Here is a 22747-nt window from a genome sequence, read left to right on the forward strand (position 1 = left end):
TTAGGCAAAATTGCATACAAATGGGTGGATATTAGGAGAACTCTGATGACTTTTCAACAGGAATGAATTTTATAACAAAAGCAAAAATAGATTCAGAAATGTGGAGATCTGAATTTACATTTGGAGAAGTAAGAAACCTGATAGAAACCAAAATTCACAAATTTGTCCATCTCTACTTCAGGTACATAAATGACGCCCCCCCCCATTAATTAATGGAGCAAATGGGGCATTTTCTAGCTGATTAATAGTACTATTTTTAGAAACTTTTGATATACGTTATCACAGATTGCCAGCTTTGTTTGCCATTGAATTTTAGCGTGCCTTATGAACTTGCCTATGCAATGAGATTTTTGTTTGCACTTTGATTGGTCTTTGCACAATTATATCCTGGTTTAAGAAATCTCCTGCTTGTCCAGCTCATATCTAGCACTGGAGGTAGACTGGGAGAAAAGTGCTTAAAGCAGTGAAATGCAACTGAGGTTTGGGTGGGAGGGGTGTTTGCTTCCATCGCTTATATAGTCTTTCGTCTTTCTCATGTACAGAGTAGACTCTTGTAAATAGAAGACTCACTTTATACAGGAAAGTATGCAAACAGGTATCCACACAACGGCCTTGTCATTTTTAACTGGGCTCCACTGACTTCAATAAGGGTTAATGCTGGCTCTGTCTACTTGCACATCTAAGTATTCTAGCTTCCAGTGGCATTTATGTTCAGCTTAATTTCTCTGGATTGCACTGAAAGTCAATAATTTAGGGTGTAGGACACCAAGCGCTGCTCTATCCATTGCTCAGGATCTGTGTTCAGTGTGTTTGGTGTGGCGCCTCCAAATTATTGCTAGGAATGGTTGAGGGCCGGCACCATCATTAGGCAGAATGAAGCGGGCCATGGGGGTGATGAAAAGCTAGCAAATCAATCCGTTGTTTAATTCAATTTATTACTCCAGGGGAAAGGTGTTTGTAGGATTTTAGAGCTTTTGCACCATTACATCTTGTTACTGTCCCCCCCCCCTTTGGTTTTATTTTGCTGCTGTTTTTAGTCTGTTTTTGTTTATATGGTGGTAATTTATTTGTGTACTTTACCATATTAATTTTTACTATGGGCTGCTCAGAGAACTTTGTTGTTGTTGTTATTGTAAATGAAGAGAATGAAATTGGTCTGCTTGGGTTCTGTGGGCTGGGGAAGTGGAGTTTGGGGACACCATTTGCTGTTCTGTCCCTCAGGCAGTGAGTGTCTTGGGCTGGCCCTGCCACCACAAGTAGTGGGAAACAGAGCAGCTGTGCCTGTCAGTGCAGTTGTCCCAACTTTCTGTTCAGCTGCAGCTTTTTCTCAATGCTTTGAAGCATGATGGAGAAAGAGGAGTTTCAGTTCTGGTAGAGGGAAAAGGGTAACAGAGAAAATCCTTGTGCCTTCCCTATCAGGAAATACAGACACACGTTCTGTTTTCAGATTATAAATCATGCCACTGCCTTGGGCTGATAGCATTTCCTTACTTTTTTCCCTCTTTCTCTCCACAGAACAATCATTTATCTCTCCATTGTTTACGTTATTGGGCATGTGATCAAGTCCGTTGGGGCAATACCGAGTGTGGGAAACCAAATTGTTCATGTGTAAGTAATGAAAAGACGGGTCTGCTATGTTTTGATAACATTATTATTAATTGGCTTGTATTAAGGTATAGATCATTCACGTGCACCTTGCAATAAGTGGTTGTGTGGTTATTTCAGGCCTTTTGTTAATGCTGGCACAGTGTCCTCCATCCCAAATCGTGTCCGGACATCGTAGCCTTGAAAGCTGCTAGCACCTTGTGCTAGGCAATCCACCAGTCTTGCGTCTCGGGGGGCAATGCATCAAGTCTTGTACTGTACTGGCATAACCTCCGTACATTTCCATGGCGAGGGTGAGCACTGCTTCAAGTAATGAGCCCTTAGAAAGCGCTTTACGCATGAGCTGCAGGCAAACCTCTGTCCAGAGCCACATGCTTCAGAAGCTCATTAACTTCAGCTGTTACTTATTTTTTAGCACTCTAAGGTTTTTCATTTTGTTTAGATCTAAAGCCCAAACCTGGAGTGGGGCGGGGCGGGGGGAAGCAAACCACTGTTTTAGAAAGTGTATGTTTGGTTTTCTCAGAGGTGAACGGTATAGGCAGGCAAGGACAGAGTCCATCTTAGAATCCTGCAGAAGTCTTGTAATATGACCATCACAGCTGGTTGTATGGAATGTCCTACGGAAACCAGGTAGCGCATTTTCATGCCCACTTCAGCTGCATTTGCCACAGAGGGAGGGAAAGCCATTGGGGGTGGCGGTGGCTCCCATTCAAACTGGGAGCTTATTTAACGACAATCCTGGGACTTGCAGGGGAGGGAACATTTAACCAGCTGAGGAAGGGTTACCCAGCATGGAAAATGGAGTGTGCCTCTGATCCTGCTTTGAAATTGTGCCAGTTCAGAATGCAGGTGTGGAATCACAAATTCAGATGCTCCCCTCATGTCAAAAGCTCTCTACACATGTAAAGCAAATTCTTCTTACACTGGCTGGCAGCAGCTCTCCAGGCTTTGGGACAGGGAGTTTCCCCAAGCCCTACTTAGAGATGCTGCAGGTTGAACTTTTGCATGCAAGGAAGACCCTTATCCACTTCTCTGTTATGACACCAGAAAAGAGCATACAGGACATCATGCATAGTTCTTTGCATTCCAGACTTTTGCTGTTGTTGTTTTTAAAACTGCACTCTTTTGGCCCACATTGTTCAAGGAGGCTTATAAAGCCACCATGAAACATCCTTATCACATGAAAAAGTATTACGTATTAACAGCAGAGTAAAAAATACACCCGCAACAGCACAAATCCAAATGCCATCCAACAGATAACCCCAGTTAATCACTTGGAATGGCTTAACTTTTCAACAGCTTGCCTAAATAAATAAGTTTCTCAAAGCTCCCAAAACCACACTAAAGGAGCGCATTAGCAGACTTCCTTTGGCAGCTCATTCCAGAACTGTATGATGTAATTTTTCTGAATGTTTGAATCAGGCCTTAGGCATCATTCCCACTTCAAGCTAGTGGTGTGCTAGCAACTTTCTTGCCAAATCCCAGGCAAGTGCAGCATGCATATAAATAAAGCAGGGTTTCCCCAAACTTTGGCTGGCTATGACATAGATAATATTTTTTTTCCTGGACTGAAACTGTTTCCCTGCCATGGCTGAAAATGGGAGGCACATGGGTACTATAATATTCCAATGCTGTTGTTGTTTTTTTTATAAAAAAATACAGTGTTACCAGAATACAGTGGTACCTCGGGTTACATATGCTTCAGGTTACATACACTTCAGGTTACAGACTCCGCTAACCCAGAAATAGTACCTCAGGTTAAGAACTTTGCTTCAGGATGAGAACAGAAATTGTGCTCTGGCGGCGTGGCGGCAGCAGGAGGCCGCAATAGCTAAAGTGGTGCTTCAGGTTAAGAACAGTTTCAGGTTAAGAACGGACCTCCAGAATGAATTAAGTGCTTAACCCAAGGTACCACTGTACTTGGGATCAGCTCATAGGAGCAGGACCTGTCTTGTTCAGACCATTGGTTCAGCTAGCTCTGTATTGCGTGGACAGGCGGAGTCCCCAGATCCCGAGTGGTCCCCCCCCCCCGTCATGTGGAATAACGACTCTAGACAACGTGCTATGGGATTAAATTGGCCACAACTTTATTAAATTTCAAATGTGGGTAGACCTTGGCTCAGGCATTGGGCGTTCTCCCTCCCCAGTCCCCAGCCGGGGACCTAGGGAGCTACAGGGTTATCCAGTGTGTGGGGGGGGGGAAGGGCTGGCTCTGGAGAACATATGTTCAAGCAGAGATAGCCGCCCCCGTTACGCCGCCGCCGCAGGGGAGAGCAATGACGACCTTTCAGCGTACGGTCAAAGCCTCCCTTCAGAAACCCCTTTAACGGGGAACCCTGATATCGCCGCCACAAAGAGGAAGATGGACTAAAGGATTCCGCCCAAGGCCTGATACCGCCAAAGTTGTGACGTTTTGCTACAGGAAAGGCGAAACCTGCCAATGCAGGGAAATTCCTTTCCGGCCCTTTAACAGCGACCTTATCGTAGCAGCGCCCGCATACCTGTGGAGAAAGGTTAACCTGCAAAACCTATGAAGAAAAGTTAACCTGCAAAAGAAGACATTAACTGAGGGTGGGTAGGGTGGGAGAAGCTCTGGAGCCAAGTGAGGATTACCAGGTAAGATCCACCCTCTATTGTGTGGGCAGGTAATCCCTCCCCCTACCTGGCCTGGTTTCCCTGGCAACGCTTCCCCCAGGTGGGATTGGACAACTCACTGGGGTAGGCGGGGACCTCCAGGTATCCCACCTGAGGGAAGGCAAAGCCTATGCTGATGGGGCCACTCCAGATCCAGGGCTGCACACGTCCACGCAAAGGGCGCCCCCCGTTTTAAGCGGGGAGCGGTCATTATCTATCTATGCTGACTGGGCAGTGGCCCTGAAGGGTTTCCAATAGGGAATCTTTCACAGTCCTGCCTGGAAATTCCAGCGAGTGAAAATGGAACCTTCTGCATAGAAAGCTTGTGCTCTTCCACTGAGCTACAGCCCTTCCCAGAAGCAGACAGCAGTGTGTTTGCCTGCCATGGTGACAGGCCCAGCATCAGCATGGAACCCACTGGGGCTGATGCCTGGTTTGCTCTTCTAGCACATTCTGTCACTACCCAATACCTACTACCTGAAAGTGGTGGTCAGGGACAAACTGACAGGTTGGTTCCCAGTGTCTGGTGCCAAGTAAATCCACTCGCTATAGAAGGGTGGAACTGGCTGTCTCATCTGCTTCACTTTACACTCATGAGTGGGCTTAGCTGGTGGCAGTGCCATGGCTACCAGTGAGTTCACAGAGTGAGTGCAAAGGGAATAATAATAATATTATAATAATTTATTATTTACACCCCACCCATCTGGCTGGGTTTCCCCAGCCACTCTGGGCGGCTTCCAACAGAATATTAAAATACAATAGTCTATTAAACATTAAAAGCTTCCCTAAACAGGGCTGCCTTCAGATGTCTTCTAAAAGTCTGATAGTTGTTTTTCTCTTTGACATCCACTCAGGGTTAATCAGGGGTTTGCATGCAGATGAAGGTGATGGATGGTTGGGGAAGGACACTGTGTGAGGAGCAGGGAAGGAAAGATCTCCCAGACTGTGAGGCTGGGAGGGTTCACCTCTTTCTGTGTGGGGCAAGTTAAGATCTACCTGTAAGAGAGGACTTTGCAGTCTCCTTTTTCTCTTTTTTCTGTTTAGATTAGTTTATTTTTTGTTGTAACACATCATGAAATGTCTTAATAAAATTTTATTGGGGAGAAAAGGATTCTGGTATGCAATGTAGTTGGGAGGTGCTGCTATTCTCCCTACACACACACACCCTTCTGTGGTGCTGAAATGTCTCCATTCCTGTTTGAAGGGTTCTGTCGATGACTGGCCTGACTCTGATTGCTCTTGGAACAGGAGGTATCAAGCCCTGTGTGGCGGCGTTTGGTGGAGACCAGTTTGAAGAGGAGCATGTAAGAGTTTTGTTTCTTTTATCCATGTGGTTTCTTAATGCTTTTTTAAACATAGCACTTAGCAGGGATGGTTAATCCCTGACCTATGGGCTGTATCTGGACTCCTGAAGCAATTCATGGTGGTCCCAAACTACCATTCCAACAATTTGCCTTCTTTCTTAGAAAAAAACAACCCTTATAAAAAAACATTGTCCAGCAGTTGACATTATTAAGTCCCACCGTTTCTCCATTGACCCGTTATACAGCGGGGAGGGGGGAGGTGCTGTTGCTTCTTTTCACCTTCCAAAGGGTCCCTTCTACATCTGACCTGGCATCATTCTTTGAATGTTGGTGATATTGTTAGATAGTCTCAGAGAGGTTTGGGAAACAGGAAGGAATACTCTTTCCCATTTCCTTTCTAAGACTTCCTGTCAGTGTTGCCTTACCAGAGGGAGAAGGAGCTCCTTTGCAAAAGATAAAAAAGAAGCTGTGTTTCTGCTCCCCACGGCAACAATGGAGCAGGAGCAGACCCTCTCATGCCAGCTTGTTTCCCTTCATCTGCTGAGTGTGTGCCTGTATATGTACGCTGCCTGTTTATCACCTTCTGCTGAGTGTGTGAGTGTGTGTACTGCAATGCAGCCCTTGGAATGGTGGTCAAACTCTCAATGTGACTATCAAGCCCCCTCAAAGGGTTACTCACCCCTGGCTCATCATTTTTAATAAACAGTCAAATGCAATGTAATGAACATTCATTCTTGACTATCCATGCAAAAGAGACAATAGCAAGGTTGCCTATATAAAGGGTAGCTTTGGGTATTACTCAGAAGCTCTGTCCATGAGAAGTGTGCAACTTGCTCATCCTCTGTCCACATCTAGGGAGCCTAGTAAGTTGCCTTATGCCATGTCATAGGCCTTGTCTAATGTAACCAAGCATAATTAAACTCTGTCTGGCAGCAGTGCTCCAAGGTCTCAAACAGAGCAAGGTATTTCTCACCACCTGCTACCTGATTCATTTTGCTGGAAATGCCAGTGGCTGAACCTGGTGCCTTCTGCCTTCAAAGCATGAGCTCTGCCTCTGAGCTAAACCTTTCCTCCCACACTTCTCTGAAGCCTCTGAGGAACAAACAGGAAAATATGCAGGATTTGGTCACTGCTGCCAACTATGGCTTGAGGTCTCGTAAAACATGGACATCTGTGGAAACAAAATGGGATGTCATTGGATAAGCGCCACCTGAAGTTGCTTACTTCCATTTAGTCCCTCCCTCCATATCTCAGAAAGCATCATCGACGGCACAGGTGACTGTGAGCTGCGGTGGTTGGAACTGAAGAAGCAGCAAATGGAGTTCCTGCATTCCTTTGCCAAAACTTTGTGCACACAAGGCAGAATCTGTTTCCTTGGAACCTGTTTTTCCATTTCTTTGCCACCACTTACCCTAAGGATACTCTCTCATGCCATCATGGAAGCTAGGCTGAAAACAACTCTCTGAGCTCTTGGACGTTCCCATTACCTACTACCCACCGTGGCTACATGGAGATGTCAAATAGGCCTAAATGGACCACTGTCCAAACTGAGAAGGAAACTCTGGCATTAACAATTAAGGAAACAAGTTGAAACTATGCAACAAAATGGTGCAATATGTCTCCTCTTAAGAGTTCAGGCCACTTCATTTGCCCTCCTTCCCCATTTTCCTTTTCCAACCAATGCTCAGGATGATATGGCTACTGAGCATATTCAGTTCTCATTGTACTGTTTTGAGTCCTGCCCCCCATAATATGTGTGTGTGTGTGTGTGTGTGTGTGTGTGTATTTATGCTGAACCTGCTGTTCCCCCAAGCATGCTGATACCTCCCTCTTTTCTCTCAGTTGCCCCATTTTGAGTCCATTGCTGTTGGCACTTGTCACAAAGTTCACTATTAAAGTCAGTGTTGGGAACATTAATGGTATCTGTGTTTCCAATAAAAATCATGTGCAAAGCTGGTCAGTGCAAATACACCTTGTATTTCATGCTGGTTTAAAGAACAACTCTCCCTTACTTTCCACTAACCTTGCATACCTCTGCGTCCTAATCTTCCTTTCCTCTCTTTCTCTGTTTGTAGTTTCATACCCCCAAGCCCAGAGCATGGGGAGTTTTTTCTACTGTGCATGGCTTACCAGCACAAGGTGAATGTGTGTGTATTTAAAATAAGATTTCAGCAAGGAATTCTATCTATTACGTTACTAGCAGTTTACTGAAACACCTTGTATTTTTTCTGTAGTGTTCCCCATCCTAGCACCAACTGCATTCACTTTCTCACATAGCTCATGAAACCTAAACAATAGGATACCTTCAGGATATTGAAAATTCCTAGCATCCCCCGAAAGCCTGTTTGTTAATGATCAGGCAGGCAATAGTTTTGATCAAACATGAGATTGCATATTTTCACAGCCCTGCATATCATCTCTGTAGCTGCGGATGGATGTACTGAGTTATTTTATTGCATTTTGGTTGTTTATGTTTGCCTGTTGTTGGGGGGGGGGAATCATGTAGTTAGCATCTGGGCCTATGTCAGAAAATAATATTAGAACACAGATAATCATAGATTTAAGGTATGGGGAAGTATCATTATTAGGCAGACAGCTGACAACATAAGAATCACACAAATCATGTAATTTGGCTGGGGAAGGGAAAGACACATAAAAGATTTGTTTGAGTTTAGAAAAAGTAATTGTAATTGACATTAGGAATCTTCCTCTGCTTATCTCAAAGTAGCAGCTCCTGAGGGTTATATCATTCCCAGAAGTGCAACATCTATGACTAATAATAATTAGTAATATTTTGTAATCAACTTCTAATTAACAACTAATTAGTATGTGATTATAACAAGAACACACAGCACTTGTTTTCAAAATGCTTTGCAGATTCCCTCCAAATTAATCACTGTGCTCTTGTCTGAGAGGTTAAGTATTACCTTCCTGGGTTAAGTTGATCTTTAGAAGTTGTTAAAAGCTAATCGTTAATGGAGACTAGGAGACCTTTGAATGTTTCACCCCAAAATTCCAAACTCTGAGTGAAGAAACAGCTGTTTTCTTTTGGAAGATCATTATCATGTGCACTCTGCTTCAGCGCTGTATTCCTTAAGGAGGATGTACTAAGGTTCACTTCATATGTAGGAATGTAAGCAGGCATTGATTTGTGTTCTGTGTTCATCGTACGCAGTATTGTTTCTGCTCTGCTGCATGTCAGCATCCAACAAAAACTATATTATTCGTCTTGCTGTCCACTGTGGTGGAATATTACATAATTAATTACATTCTTGTTGCATTATTCGACAACATTCCTTCCAGTGCAAACGCCATTTATTGCAGCGCAAAGGAAGCACAGTGCAAATGGAAGGGAACCCCAGCAACAATTATGCAATCATTTGCAGGCTGAAAACAACCACAATGAATACCAATCCTATTCGCTGGATTGATTTCCATTCTGGACATGCACTAAATAAGCAAATGTCATTAATTTCCCTTCCTGTTTCCATTCCCGTTAGAATTCTCCAACATCCCTGCGAAAAGCAGGCATGTGAACAGACTCATGTTTCTGCTTTCCGCGGGTTATTTGGCCTGCAAAAAAGAGCAAGCGCATGCATTTACCCTGCAGGTTGCCGTGCTTCAATTTAATGTGCATAGGTTCCAGATGCACACTGATAAGGGGAATAACACTTGTCACACTTGACTTCTGCAAAGAAGGCAGGGTAGAGTATCTTTCGCAGTGACTGGGACCTTGGTGTTCAGCCTACAGAGCAAGGGTGACCTGGCAGCTTTTATACAGGCAGCACCACATGGTCTATTCTAGCCTACTGCTGTGAAGAGAATTACTTGCTGTCTGATGTGGCTCTTTTCCTTGTAGTTCTCCTCAGGCTGGAGCTTGTTAGAACTCACAGGATGCCTACCTGCTGCAGGCCACAGATTTAAGGCTTACTATGGGCTTAAGTCAATGCGTTTTTATCTGGCAGGCAAAATCCTTGACTTCCCTTCTTTTTGTCACTCAGCTTTATGCCAATTTCTTGACATACTGTTTAAAATGAGCCACCCCAAACTATTCAGGGTATTGCAATGTAACTTCCTGCCCCTGTGTCTTAGGACCACTTCTCCCATTATGCTTTAAAGTAATGGGTGCATTATGGCAAGCTGGAGTATATATTCTGTGGCAAGGAAGGTAGGATTATGGGCAAAAAAATGTGATTGAGAAGGTTGTGTACATACACAAGACATTGCATTGCTGTTCTTTGCATCAAACATTGTATCAAATGCCTGTATGGACCTCTTTAGGTACTCATGGGCAGCAGAAGGCAGTACTGACTAGTTAAGGGTTCCCAAATGTATGTATACTGTTGTTTAAACAGGTACTTCAGATACTTTGGATTATAACTCCCATCAGCCCCAGTCAGCTGTTGTGGGAGTTATAGTCTGAAACATCTGGCAAAGACTGCACCATCATACCACCTATGACTCCCTCCAAAATCATAAGGCGTAGAACTGCCCTTACTCTGCAAAACAACATGTACAAATAAGAATTTCACTACCACTGCAAGATGACATGTCATTTCCTCACCCTCACTACTGCCACTTAACAATATAATTCATTTACACACGGTGGGGAGTTGTGCTTAAAATATTTGCAGACTGTTGTCAACTGCTACCTAGCCTACGAAATTCACTTCAAGATAGATGTAAATTGTGGAAATTGTGTTGAATTGTTGTAGTGCTGGTCATTTTGAATCCTGCTCCAGAAATTATGACAAGCATATTGAAATCAATTTGAATGCATTTCAGAAATCTACCACATGTTCACGATGGATCCCTCACCTCTTCTCCACATTATTCTGTTTTCACATGACACCTGTGTTCTTGGGATATTTTAACACTTTCATGACAAACCATCTCTCCTGCAGTTCTGTCAAGACTTTTTGCAGCTTTGAACTATTTGCAACGCCATTATGGATGAAAGAGAAAATAGACTCCCCCAAATGTTGTGAGTCCTGTGAGCTCTCTTGCTCCATGCAAGTGGTGAACTGTCTGCAACCCACTGTCTTTGGGATATGAGAGTGGCTTTATGACACTCCTGCATGCCCAAGAATGACTACGCATGCAGCTTTACAAGCTCTGTGCTGCAGGGTGACCTCAAGCAAAATATGCATCTGCAAGAATGACTACAGCTTTCAAAATGCAGTGTGATAGAGAGTGAAAATGCATGTGCACAAATATCCAGAGTTTTGAATTAAAGCAAATAATTGAGAAAGCAGCATGGAAGTACATCAGGAACTGAAGGGATTTCAAAGCAACCAACAGAAATCCACCAAAATCCAATTACACCGGAATCCAATTCTTGGAACCAAGAAAATGGCATTGACAACGGGATTTCTTCTATAGGCTTCACACTTGGATTGACTGAGTCAGGATTCGCTTTCTTTCCACTCCGTGGCATCAAGATTATTCAAGAGATGTACCAGATGTGATTGCTCATAATGAGACATACATTTACATCTTAATTGTGGACTCCCAAGTTGGGGAGGCATTTAGGTGCGGAAAATGCATGAAGAACTAAGCCAGAATCAAAACAAATATGTCAAGGGGCTAAGGCTCATGCACTGCCTATTTGGAAATTCACACCTCACTTTATGGATGCTGCTGCTGGGAAGTAACAAAGTGGGGATTGATCTTTGAAGTTTTCTTCTGCAACTGCTAAGTGTTGACAGATGCAGTTGCTCAGCAGGTGCCTGTGCATGGTCTGTGGGAGGTGGAAACCAGTGAAGTCATCAAAACTGGTTAACTCAGGCATAAGATGCTTTAGGGATTTTGAGCCTGGTGATCCTTTCACCTTCCCTCGAATCCTAATGAGATCTCTAAAAAAGTCACCAGCCCATGATATCCACAGTACAGCTTTGAAAGTCCATGCGAATGCTGAAATCACACTTTCAAAAGTTTGAGAATGACTGCTGACAGAGCTTTAAGGCTATAAGGTCCTTCATGCAGCATGGACCTCAAGCAGACAAGCTACATGCCAAGAATCCCAAGTGCCTTCATAATTTCAGAGTCCGTCTTGAATACTGGAAAGCACCAAATGGATAGCAATATGCTAAAGAAAGTGGAGGCGGTGCATCATTTACATCAGTCTGTATAGGCGCAGGCTAGAGATAGGGGAGAAATTGGATTCAGTTTGCATTTAAAGCCAAATTTAGCAAATTTGCATTTTCTGAAACACTACGAGATCTGAAACAGCCATCCTTTAGAATTCACATTTTTCTAAATTTTGTGATGCAGTTCTCTAACCAGCTAATGTATACCCCAAAAATGCATATATTAGGTAACAGTATGCATAAGCATGAATATATTAGTGAAAATAACATTCAATAATTCATTATATTAGGAGAAATTGCTTGCAAAAATGTGTTTATTTGGAGAAATTCACACATGCAGAAGAATTTCATGAGGATTTAAAAGAAAACAGAAAATCCACAAATTGCTGCTGAAATGCTGAGAATTGATTTTAAGAAGGGATCAAAACTGACAGACCCTACTATCCCTAGTCACAGTCACCAGGAAAAGCACCAAAAATGGTATTACACAGGGACAGCCAAGGTGGTGTCCTCCAGATGTTTGGGACTATAATTCTCATCATAGTCAATGTGGTGAAGAGTTAGGGATGACGGAAGGTGTAGTCCACATCTGTCGGGACTCACCTTGGATAACCCCTGTCTAACAGCAGTTAGCAAACCTTGCTCGGTCTTGGGTTTGATGGATAGGCTGTAAGGAACCAGTGTTGCCTTCACATAGCAGGGCTATGGTCCGATAGTTGGTAGTGGGGATTATTTAGCTCAAGGGGCTAATAGGTAAGTGGATGAAACAGTAGCACAATTTGTCCCTTAACAAGCAAGTTAAAGAGTTATGGTGAAAAGTCGTTTGCAAAATCTTAATATTTATTTTCGTTACTTGTATTTCTGTATATATAATTAGTAATCTGGAAACCAAATTCAACTGCAGAAAATTACATTTGCTATACTTAGTGTGAGCAAAAAGGTTTCTGTGCATACTAATTATGGTCAACAGCTCTTGATTTCTATAATTAAGCTATAGGGTAAGCTTGGACTTTTTTATTTTCTGTTTATAGAAAATGTGGCTAAGCCATACTTCCCTTTCAATATTACTGTATTCACTCAAAATGAAATTCAGCTGTTTCCAGATGACCCCAGTTCATCCTGATTTGTTTATAGGGAGGCTAGATGATGTCAGCTATTCACTGAACATTGAATGTGGTGAGGTTAAACAATGCTGCATGTTCCCTGTGACTTTCTTTGTCATAAAAAGTTCATGGGGTGGGGTTTGTTGTGCAGGACCTTCCAAGGACGTGTAATTAGACAATCATAATTTGCCAGCATGTGATTTAATCCCACCCCTACATAGTGACAGTCTGGAAGCAATCATAGATTCACACTTATCAGAATTTTGTGATACAGTTCTCCAAGCACAAAACAGTTACAAAAATGCATATATTAGGGGAAAGTGTGCATAAAAATAAAGCTATTTGTGGAAATAACATACAAAAGTGCATTGTATTTGGGGAAGATGCTTGCAAACATTTGTACCTTAGTCAAAACTGCATATTAAAATATGTTTATTAGGAGGAATTGGCACTAAAATGCTGATGCATTTAAAAAAGAATTCTTAAATAGCTGCAAAATGTGGAGAACTGATTTTAAGATTGGAAAAATGAGAAACTGGGAGAACCTAGATAGATAGAGCCTTTCATCTACAGTACCAGGTTCTGTCTGAATGTTGTTGTTCATGAATAAATGCAACTACAGTGGTACCTCAGGTTACATACGCTTCAGGTTACAGACTCTGCTAACCCAGAAATAATGCTTCAGGTTAAGTACTTTGCTTCAGGATGAGAACAGAAATCGTGCTCTGGCAGCGCGGCAGCAGCAGGAGGCCCCATTAGCTAAAGTGGTGCTTCAGGTTAAGTACAGTTTCAGGTTAAGTACGGACCTCCGGAACGAATTAAGTACTTAACCCGAGGTACCACTGTCTTGAAGTTCTCCTGACTCCGGCTGTTTCCTGGACAGATTTCCTCACCCAATGAATACCCTTCCCAAACCCACAGAATACTTCACTGTCAGCATAAAAAGGTCTTTGGATACAATTGAAAGTTCAAAGTGAGGGCGCTCACCAGATCTCCGCCATAAGAGTCTGCCACAGCATGGGACCAGTATGCTGTGGACCCCAACTTGTTGTTGAAGCCAGCTGGTCCTCTGTAACATGAGGGACAACAAACAGCATTTCTCTGTGTGAGCTCAGTGAGCAAGCAGAGATATGAAAAGCTAAAATCAACAAAGGCACTTTCAATTTCATTATAAAAATAATCAGAGAGAAAGCCTAATAGATGAGCAGGGGGAGGATGTTCCAGAGACAAAGCACCATGATTGAGTCCCATCTCTTCTTGCTGTTCACCTCCCCTCAGAAGATGGAGGCACTCTGATCAGGTCCTCCAAAGAAGATATTAAAGGTTGTGCGGGCTCATGAAGGAGCTTTACCTAAATATGAAAGCATTTTGGGGTAGTAAATTGGCACAAGGAAGGGTGGTCTACAAACTGGCGAAAAATAAACAAAGGTTCGCTGTTGCACCTCTTAAATATTATTAAGAAAATAATATTTGGATTCCACCCACTCATTATCATAGTCTGCCTGTGAAACTCCACAACCTTGAGCACTGGAAGGTAGCTCTGCACATAAAAAAATCTATATGGGGCAATTTCTCATTACTGTATAATGATTTTGAACCTTTTTATAAATTAAATAACCGCAGGAGTTCATGTAAAAAGAGGAGCAGACATTTACATATATTGCTCTCCCTCCTGCCATTTTCTCACGTCGGAATCAGCCTGTGCCAGTACAAAGAGAACTGAGTCTGCCTATTATTTTTGCCAACTTCAGAGTCAATAATAGTGAGAGGTGCCATTAGAGCAGCACTTTGGGGCAAACAGAGAGGGGCCCCACTCAGCAGGAGGAGCTACAAACACAGCAGGGCTGGCTTCCCACACTTTAAAGTACGTGAAGTAATGCACATTACCATCTTAAAGAGTCCCTTCTCTAAGTCCAGAATCAAAATCATCTAACTGTGCTACTCACATTAGAGTATAGCTGAATAGCTGTAAATTGGCCAAGGCTTCTGAGCACATATTGAGTCTGAGTTTTTTTATTTCGCTGGCGGCTCTTTGCTCTGCTCTGTCATCCACAATTAAATAAGTGATTGTGAAACCTGAATCTTTGGCCTATTACCTGGAAACTTGTTGCTCTTGCCTGGTTCTAACTTCCTGAGCTGGGCAACTGGAACACTTTTGATTTCTATGGCTTATTTTTAGTTGTGTTCTGATTAATGAAAAGGAGCAGCCATAAGATTATGCATGGCTTTGCTAGCTTTTTTTAGATTGCCCTGGCATAAGGCATGGCTGGCTGGCTGGCTGGAATCCACACTGTAGCATTTTGTTGTAAATTTCACCTGTATCTGCATGTAATGCATATTAGTAATATAAGTTCTTCTTCTGTGCTCCTGGTTAGCATAAGCAAAAGTTAATAGCCCCTTGAATTTGTCTAGCAAGGATATTTTTAGCCTACAGAAGTAGGTTCCGTTGAAATAAATGAGCTAATACTACGAAGCAAATGTACTTAAGGCTGAAATGTAATTTATATAATCCCAATTATTTCTTGCCTAACTATGGCTTCACGTTGCCAACTTCTTCCACCCTTTTCCTTATCTGAGCTGTTGGTGTATGCTTTTTATAATGAATATGTTTCTTTTCCTATTTATGTTTTTTGGGAGAATATTGCCTAGACATGATGAGCTGTCAAGCACTGCCAAGTTGGATTGAATGAGGCTATACTGGGACTCAATTAAAATGCTCCTTCTGAATAAGTAACTGCTACTCTCTCTGTAAATCCCCCTCCCTCCATCATGCAAAGAGAAGATAATCTTTCCTTCTACTTGTGTATTTATATAGAAGTGTGAAGAAAGAGAGAGAATCTATATCTTGCCTTGATTTTAACCTTGCATTTTATTTTAGGTCAATACAAATGTATAATTCATACTGGAGTGGAATTGATGGAGCCCCGTTGACAAATCCATTTCTATGTTTCTAAGCAGTGTTTTAAAAAATCTCTGATGTTGATTTGATCTTCTCTCATTTCAGGGCCAGGAAAGAAGCAAGTTCTTCTCTGTCTTCTACCTGTCCATTAATGCAGGAAGTCTGATCTCTACTTTCCTTACCCCTGTGCTGAGAGGTCAGTGTTGATTAACAACATGGATGGATGATATTCCCCCAGATATTGTTGGGCTACAACTCCCATCATACTTGACCATTAGCCATGCATGGTGCGGCAATAGGAGCTGGAGTCCAAGAACATCTGAAAGGCCACCAGTTTCCCAGCATTGATTTAGAATGAAGGTGGGAATTAGATGCAGCATGACTATCCCACTCCCTTAGCTAATTGGGTTTTACTGACTTCCACGTGAATAAAATCATATGTCTGTTTGGAGTGACTAGACCACTGTGATTCTGCTTAAAGAATGGAGAGGAGTTGTTTTTAAAACGGGATACAATTTATATGTACAGCACTGGAACTTGGAGGGCTCCACAAAGAACACAACAGAACCCCATTCCCCCTCAGGAGGTGGAAACATATGGATGACTCTTTAGAAACAGTGCCAGGGCAGTCTGAGGAATGGGAGACATGGAAGCAGGAGGTCCACCTAACCAGCCTTCTCTACTTGGGGAAGGATTGCAAACGTGGAGTTCATGTTCCTTGAGTGAGTGGATCAGAGATTAGAGGACAAGGTGGAGATCTCAGAGTTGCACATGGACCTCCTGTTCACCAGAACAGCATGGCAAGCTGAATGCCTGTGCCTATGCCTATGCACTATAGTGGGGTTTGGGGATATAAAAGGAGGAAACAATGCTCTTTTATCTGGTAGGGGGATTCCTTCATGTGCAGGTGCTGTACCCATGTTGCAAAGGATTGTGTCATGTTTGTTTGTTTGTTTGTTTGTTTGTTTGTTTGTTTGTTTTAAGTACCATAAGACTTTCTGTGATATAAACATTGAAGAGAAGATGTGATTGAGTAAGCTCAGTTATGGATCCAACTTGCAATACAATACAAATCTTTATTATGGCCATAGACCAGCATTTAAAATCTGAAAAAGCGCTTTAGAAAGCTAAAAGGTATTAAAGCACAAGATGAATATAAAAGTCTATAAGAATTTTAAAGAAACTAAAAGAATCCAAAAGAAGGGTCAGGAACATTGGACGGGTGTGGAAGAACACAAAAGGTTGATATATAAAGGCTTTAACTATTATTTAAAGAGCACTCTGATATGTTCACTATAACTGATTTATGGCACAGGTCATCCTCCTATGACTCTGGAGCGCTGCTATGCAGAACCTAGCAACACTATACATTGCAGCAGGATCCAACTTGCATTTCCCCAGCTTCTGCTCGTGATCTTCATTCCATTCCCAAACAGAAGGGCTGCTACCCTCAGACCAGCACAGAGTTCAGTACTCTAAATCCCATTGAGTTAAAAGCACAGATAACTGTATATTGGGCTATGACCAACAGATCTGGGACAAACAAAATGGTAGTCATTACAAGATAATGCCAGCCTGCCAGAGATGCCATGCTCTTTTGCTTGTCCTATATTGTATCACTGAAGGGAACAATGTAGGAAGGAGGAAATATCTTACAGTTAGTCAGATAAAGGAGTTTTCCCTCCTGGTCTCATCTTCTCCCATAGAGAAGACATGACAAATACCGTAGATTCCGGCATATAAGACGACTTTTTAACCCCGGAAAAGAGGTTAAAAAGTCGGGGGTCGTCTTATATGTTGGGTATGGCTGCAGTGGGCGGCAGGCTCCACTCCACGCTGGGAGGAAGCTGCCTGGTGAAGCTGCCCAGCGATGCTAAGCTGGCTTCGCTGGGCGGCTTCCTCCCAGCATGGAGCCCGATGCCCACTGCTATTTCGGAAGCTGCCAAAGCTGCCGCCGCCGCTGCCGCCGCCGCCGTAGTAGGCAGCGGGCTCTGCTCCACGCCAGGAGGAAGCTGCCCGGTGAAGCTGCCCAGAATTATATATTCTGGAGTGTGCCCAGAGAAATAATTTAGGATAATAACATAATACCAATTTCTCTTCTACATAACAGCAACTTTCAGGAGCAATATAGATTTGCAAAGGTTTTTAGTTAATGTGCCAAACTGAGTAAATTTCTCTCCTGACCACCAAGTTGCAAAAGCCCATTTCAATCAAAACATCACTACCACCCTGATATTTAACATGTCCAAGTTAGGCTAAATGCTTCCCATTTCTTGCTTCGTGTTTTGACTGCTCTATTTGGTAGCAGGAGTATGATAGCAATGTATTGAGAACAGTTGAGATGTTGTTAGGGCCAGGCCACGATCATTCTGGGATCTTCAGAACAGCAGTAGAGGCAGAATTATGCAGCTTGCTCTGCATTAAAGAATATAGAAATCTGCCATACAGCATGTCAGACCGTGTAGATCAGAACTGTCTACACTGGCCGCCAACAGGTCTCCAGGATTTGTGACTGGGATATTCCTTCCCCTACCTGGAAATGCCAGGGATTGAAACTGGGACCTTCTTCCTGAAAAACAGATGTTCTACAACTTCATTATGATCCTTCCCCATACTGTATGTGTTCTTTCTTGAGAGCTGGTGGAACACAGCATGACATCACCTGGTGAGCATAATCTAGTGGGATCACAAGTTTGCAGACCTTTGTAAATCACATTGTCATTGACTTTGCATGACCACCTATCCACAATCATCCAGTGAGACCTATGCCAGAAAACACTGCCCTAAAGTTCCCCGGCCAGTCTCCCACCCATACACTGACCAGATAGACCTGTTGAGCTTCAGCAAAATTGTTGTGTTCTGTGTTTTCAGCCCATGTCCTGAGATGCAAGGAGTGAAAGCAGACAAAACAAGAGGTTATCTTTAACATTGCACAGAGCAGCTCTCAGGAGAAAAACAATCACATCCACAGGAGCAAAGAGAGGACCGTTTGTGTGTCTTGTGTGTCTTGTGTGTTTTGTGTGTTGTTTTTGAAACCTATTTAGTGTCTGGGGTTGGATTGGGAACTTGCTTGCCTTCTATATTTAATCTAAAGTACAAGGCAGAAAGCAAAGCTATTTACCTGTGTCAACACTGGTAAGTAGGTGCTGCTCAGAACATTTTGTAGCTGATTGAAAAGGAAGCTTCTTTTAGGCTCTGCATCTTATATCAACATAGGTCAATGCCAGGACAAATAAATATTGTGGCATGGTGCAGAGTGGAATGTTTGGTTCTTAAGAGTCTTCCTTGAAGAGAAAAAAGAAGCACATTCCCTTTAAAATTTGGCTGTTTTGTGTGGTCTCTGTGGCTACTATATTAAGAAAGCTATATTAAGTCCCAAACAGCTAAAAACGTCCTCTGGTGAAAATCAGAAATAACACGGGCAGTTCTGGACTATCAAATTTCAGCTTATGCCTCTGAAAGCAAAATACTGTAAATAACCCAACATTAGGCACAAACACAAAGGCAGCATTATAAACTTTAGATAAATATGTCACACATTAATAATAGCCAGTATTTATTTATTTATTATCCTGTTGGTGTTCAGCTGTGAAATTGTTTTGTTTTCATTTGTTCCGGTGCAGAACAAACAGCATCTCTGCAACCACTTCTCCTGGAATATTTGCAGCTGGGTGTATGTAACCCTTGATTCAGAAGTTGGGCCACGTTCATGAGTCTAGAGGTTTCTCTCTGACTTTCACTGTGTTCTGGCTTGAGTACCCAGCCAGGTGAGCCTGGGACTCCAGTCTGGATGCCTGGGTAACTGCTCCCTCCCCACCACTTTCACACCTACTACATATATCCAGGCACACACTGTTGGGAAGTGTTCTTATCAACAAAGTAATGTTGTGGCTTTTGGAGTCAGTGCAATATTAATGTTTTGTGTATGGAAGATTAATTAAGGCAGGAGTTGTCATCAACCATTTTGGGGCAAGTTTGCAGATTGGATAAATGGGCACACATTTAAAGTACATCCAATGCACATTTGAAGCACACAATTCCAAACCAAGACACTTGGCCCTTCCCAGATACAGCAATTCCCAGCACCCATAACAAACCAAATTTCCCAGGATTATTGCAGGGAGAGTTTTGTGTTTTAAATGTGCATGAGATGCACTTTTTAAAGTCATTTGCACCACACACACACCACAACCTAGCACATAGCATAACCTAGCCTATAGGCTACAATAAAATGCTTCTTTTGAGTTTAATTTCAATGAATGTAGGGGACCCTGCAGGCACCAGGGAAAGGTTCTGTGGGCACATGTGAGCCTACAGGTGCCCTTGACTTTAAGCACCAGTTCATACAATTTTTAAAAAATTATTCATTACCCACCCTTCACCAGCTGGCTCTGGGGCAGGTTACGACAATTTTAAAATTCAACATTAAAAATAGTTAGAACAAATTACAGTCACAGGAATTGCCCTCAGAATGCCGCATCCTGAGAAGTCTTAGAAAGTGAGCAGAGCCCTATTTCCTGATCTGCATACATTCTGAGCCACTCACAAAACTGATTCAGTGCATGCAGGTATACTAAGGAAAACTTGTCCTGTGTTGACTTCAAGCAAAGAAAAAGGTGGTAATGGGCATCTCTTTTTATTATGGCATTGGAAGGAAGGATGGGAATCTGAATTGAAACATGATGAAAGAGAGTTCTGTTTCTGCTTCTCTTAGGTGATGTGGAGTGCTTTGGTGGAGACTGCTATGCCTTGGCTTTTGGTGTTCCTGCTGCTCTCATGGTCATCGCTCTCAGTAAGTAGGTGGTGCTGTAACAGAGCAGCGGCAGTGCTAACATCTTATCTACCCCTTTGCAATACTGTATTGCTTAAAGCAGAGCAACTGGATGTACAGTCGCTCACAGCAGAGAATCAGTGTCCACCCAGAGGCCCAGAGAAATGCTGCCTTTTGCTTTGGAGCAGCAGCGTAGCGTGGGTTGTCAGCACCCGGGGCAAGGCAAGTAATTTGCGCCCCCTAACCCGGGGTAAGGCAAGTAATTTGCGCCCCTAACCCCTAACCTGCCGCCGCTGCAAGCTTCTTCTTGCTGCTGCCATGGGGCTCTGCTGCAGCCTGCGCCCGAGGATCTTCGGCGACTCCGGAGGCGGCGAGCGCACCCCCCCCCCCGATGTTGCGCCCGGTGCGGTCAGCGCCCCCGCACCCCCCACACTACGTCACTGCTTTGGAGAGAACAATCTGTGCAACGAAAAAGGCAGTGTTTCCTACCACCACCCACCACCACCCCCAGCTTCTATTTGTCTAGCTGCTTTAATGCCCTCTGGAATAGAAGTCTTCCCAGCAAAGACTAGGAGATGCCACTAGACAGCAGCTGATGTTGCAGGAATGGTCCCCCTTCACACACACCAAACAAAGCCCAACAACATGCCAGCAGAATCCTAGAAGCCTCCTGTTTACCACATGGTTCCTTTGTATTCGTGTACTGTGCTTGTTGGATATCATCTGACATTACTGTTTAAAAAGTACATCACAGAAGCAGTCAAGGGAAAACATGCCAGCAAATGCTGCAGTTCTTTTCTTTCACTTTTTTTTAATAAAAAAAGTCTACCCAAAATGGATTTGTTGCTGTTCCTGCTATTTGTTGATATGGCTGCAGATCCTTCAGTGATATGAGGTGGGCACAACTAAGTTTCAGAGCATATATTGGAATGGACCAAAGCTAAGATTTTAGTTAGTTCCCTTCCCCCTCCAAATTGGGTTATTAATAATTATGGCTCAAAGTACGCACACACACACAGAGAAGCCCAGATTAAATGCCAATTCAAAGCATGCTTCTATTTTACTTGTGTGTTTCTTTACATGTATACTGTGTGCATGCCAACACATGCCTGTGATAGCAACAAAATTAAATGCAAATCAGATGACTGGACCATTTAGTCCAGTATTTCATTTGTTACAGTGACAAATGAAAAAAATAATAATCAGATTTTGAGTATTTTTTTATGCATGATGATTTTCAAATCTGCTCTTGCTTGTGTTGGGTTAGGCAAAACTTAAAAACTACTTTGTCCAGAATGCTCAATCGCACCACAGATGCCTCCCTCCATCCCACATCGTTCTCTTCTCCATGAGCAATTAAGCACAACGTAGATAGTGGGGACATCCGACAAAGCTAAGTGTTGGAAGTTTCAGGGCAGACAAAAGAAAATGCTTCTTCACACAGCACATAGTCAAACTATGGAATTTGCTCCCACTAGATGTATTAACGGCCACCAACTTGGATGCATTTGAAAGAGCAGCAGATGAATTCATGGAGGATAAAGCTGTCAGTGGCAACTTGCCATAATGGATACATTCTCCCTCATCTGTCAGAGGCAGCACGCATCTGAATACCAATTGCTGGGAATCTTGCTGTTGTGCTCAGATTCTTCTCAAGGGCTTCTGCTGGGCTTCCAATTTAGCCACTCCCAAAACAGGATGCTGGACTAGATGGGCCTTTGGCCTGGCCCTGCAGGGCTTTTTGTAAGTTCTTGTGTTGAATTATGGAGTGGATGTGCAGCTGTAAGCGCCAGCACCTCCTCCACACTTTATTCCTCCCCCCCCCACATTATTTGAACACCTAAATAAAGTTTATAGCAATCAATGTTTGGGGACACTTAGATTTTTTTAAAAAAATCATTTTTTGTCTAAATGGACACACTCTTCGTAAGATTTCTAAAGCAGTGGAAAGTGCTTCTGCTTGGTCAAGGCGAGGCACCTGATTTTTGACTGTGCATCCTGCCTACTGAATCCCTCTGTGCCACTTTCCGTGCTATTCTGAAAGGTCCCTGTACACCCAGGACCAACTATGAAAGTTTCTTCATGCAGATGCCTAGCTACATTGGATGTACAGTAACTCCTTTTGCCTACATTCATACCACACTTCTTTTATAGTTGTGTTTATTGCTGGAAATGGAATGTACAAAAAGACTCCACCAGAAGGAAATATCTTACTTGAAATTTGCAAGTGCATTGGGGTAAGTGTGTTTCTTAAATATCCTTTCATGCATGACTCTGAGATTGTAAAATCATATTTTCCACATGTCTGACCCTGATGTTAATTGATTAGCCATATGAGTTTT

The 22747-nt window shown here is 42.9% G+C and overlaps 1 protein-coding gene across 3 annotated transcripts in view; it reads left to right on the forward strand.

Moving 5' to 3' along the window:
- The window catches only part of SLC15A2 (solute carrier family 15 member 2), an 84417-nt gene that overhangs the window by 21357 nt on the left and 40313 nt on the right, over positions 1-22747 (forward strand). For all 3 annotated transcript variants that reach the window (XM_081871904.1, XM_081871905.1, XM_081871903.1), the window contains 5 exons: positions 1516-1608; positions 5444-5543; positions 15740-15830; positions 20349-20426; positions 22560-22642. In XM_081871904.1, the coding sequence (XP_081728030.1) occupies positions 1516-1608; positions 5444-5543; positions 15740-15830; positions 20349-20426; positions 22560-22642 (445 nt within the window). The remainder of the gene's footprint in view (positions 1-1515; positions 1609-5443; positions 5544-15739; positions 15831-20348; positions 20427-22559; positions 22643-22747) is intronic.

The sequence above is a fragment of the Podarcis erhardii genome (assembly GCF_964252035.2).
Source record: "Podarcis erhardii genome assembly, chromosome: 1".
NCBI classification, from domain to species: domain Eukaryota; kingdom Metazoa; phylum Chordata; class Lepidosauria; order Squamata; family Lacertidae; genus Podarcis; species Podarcis erhardii.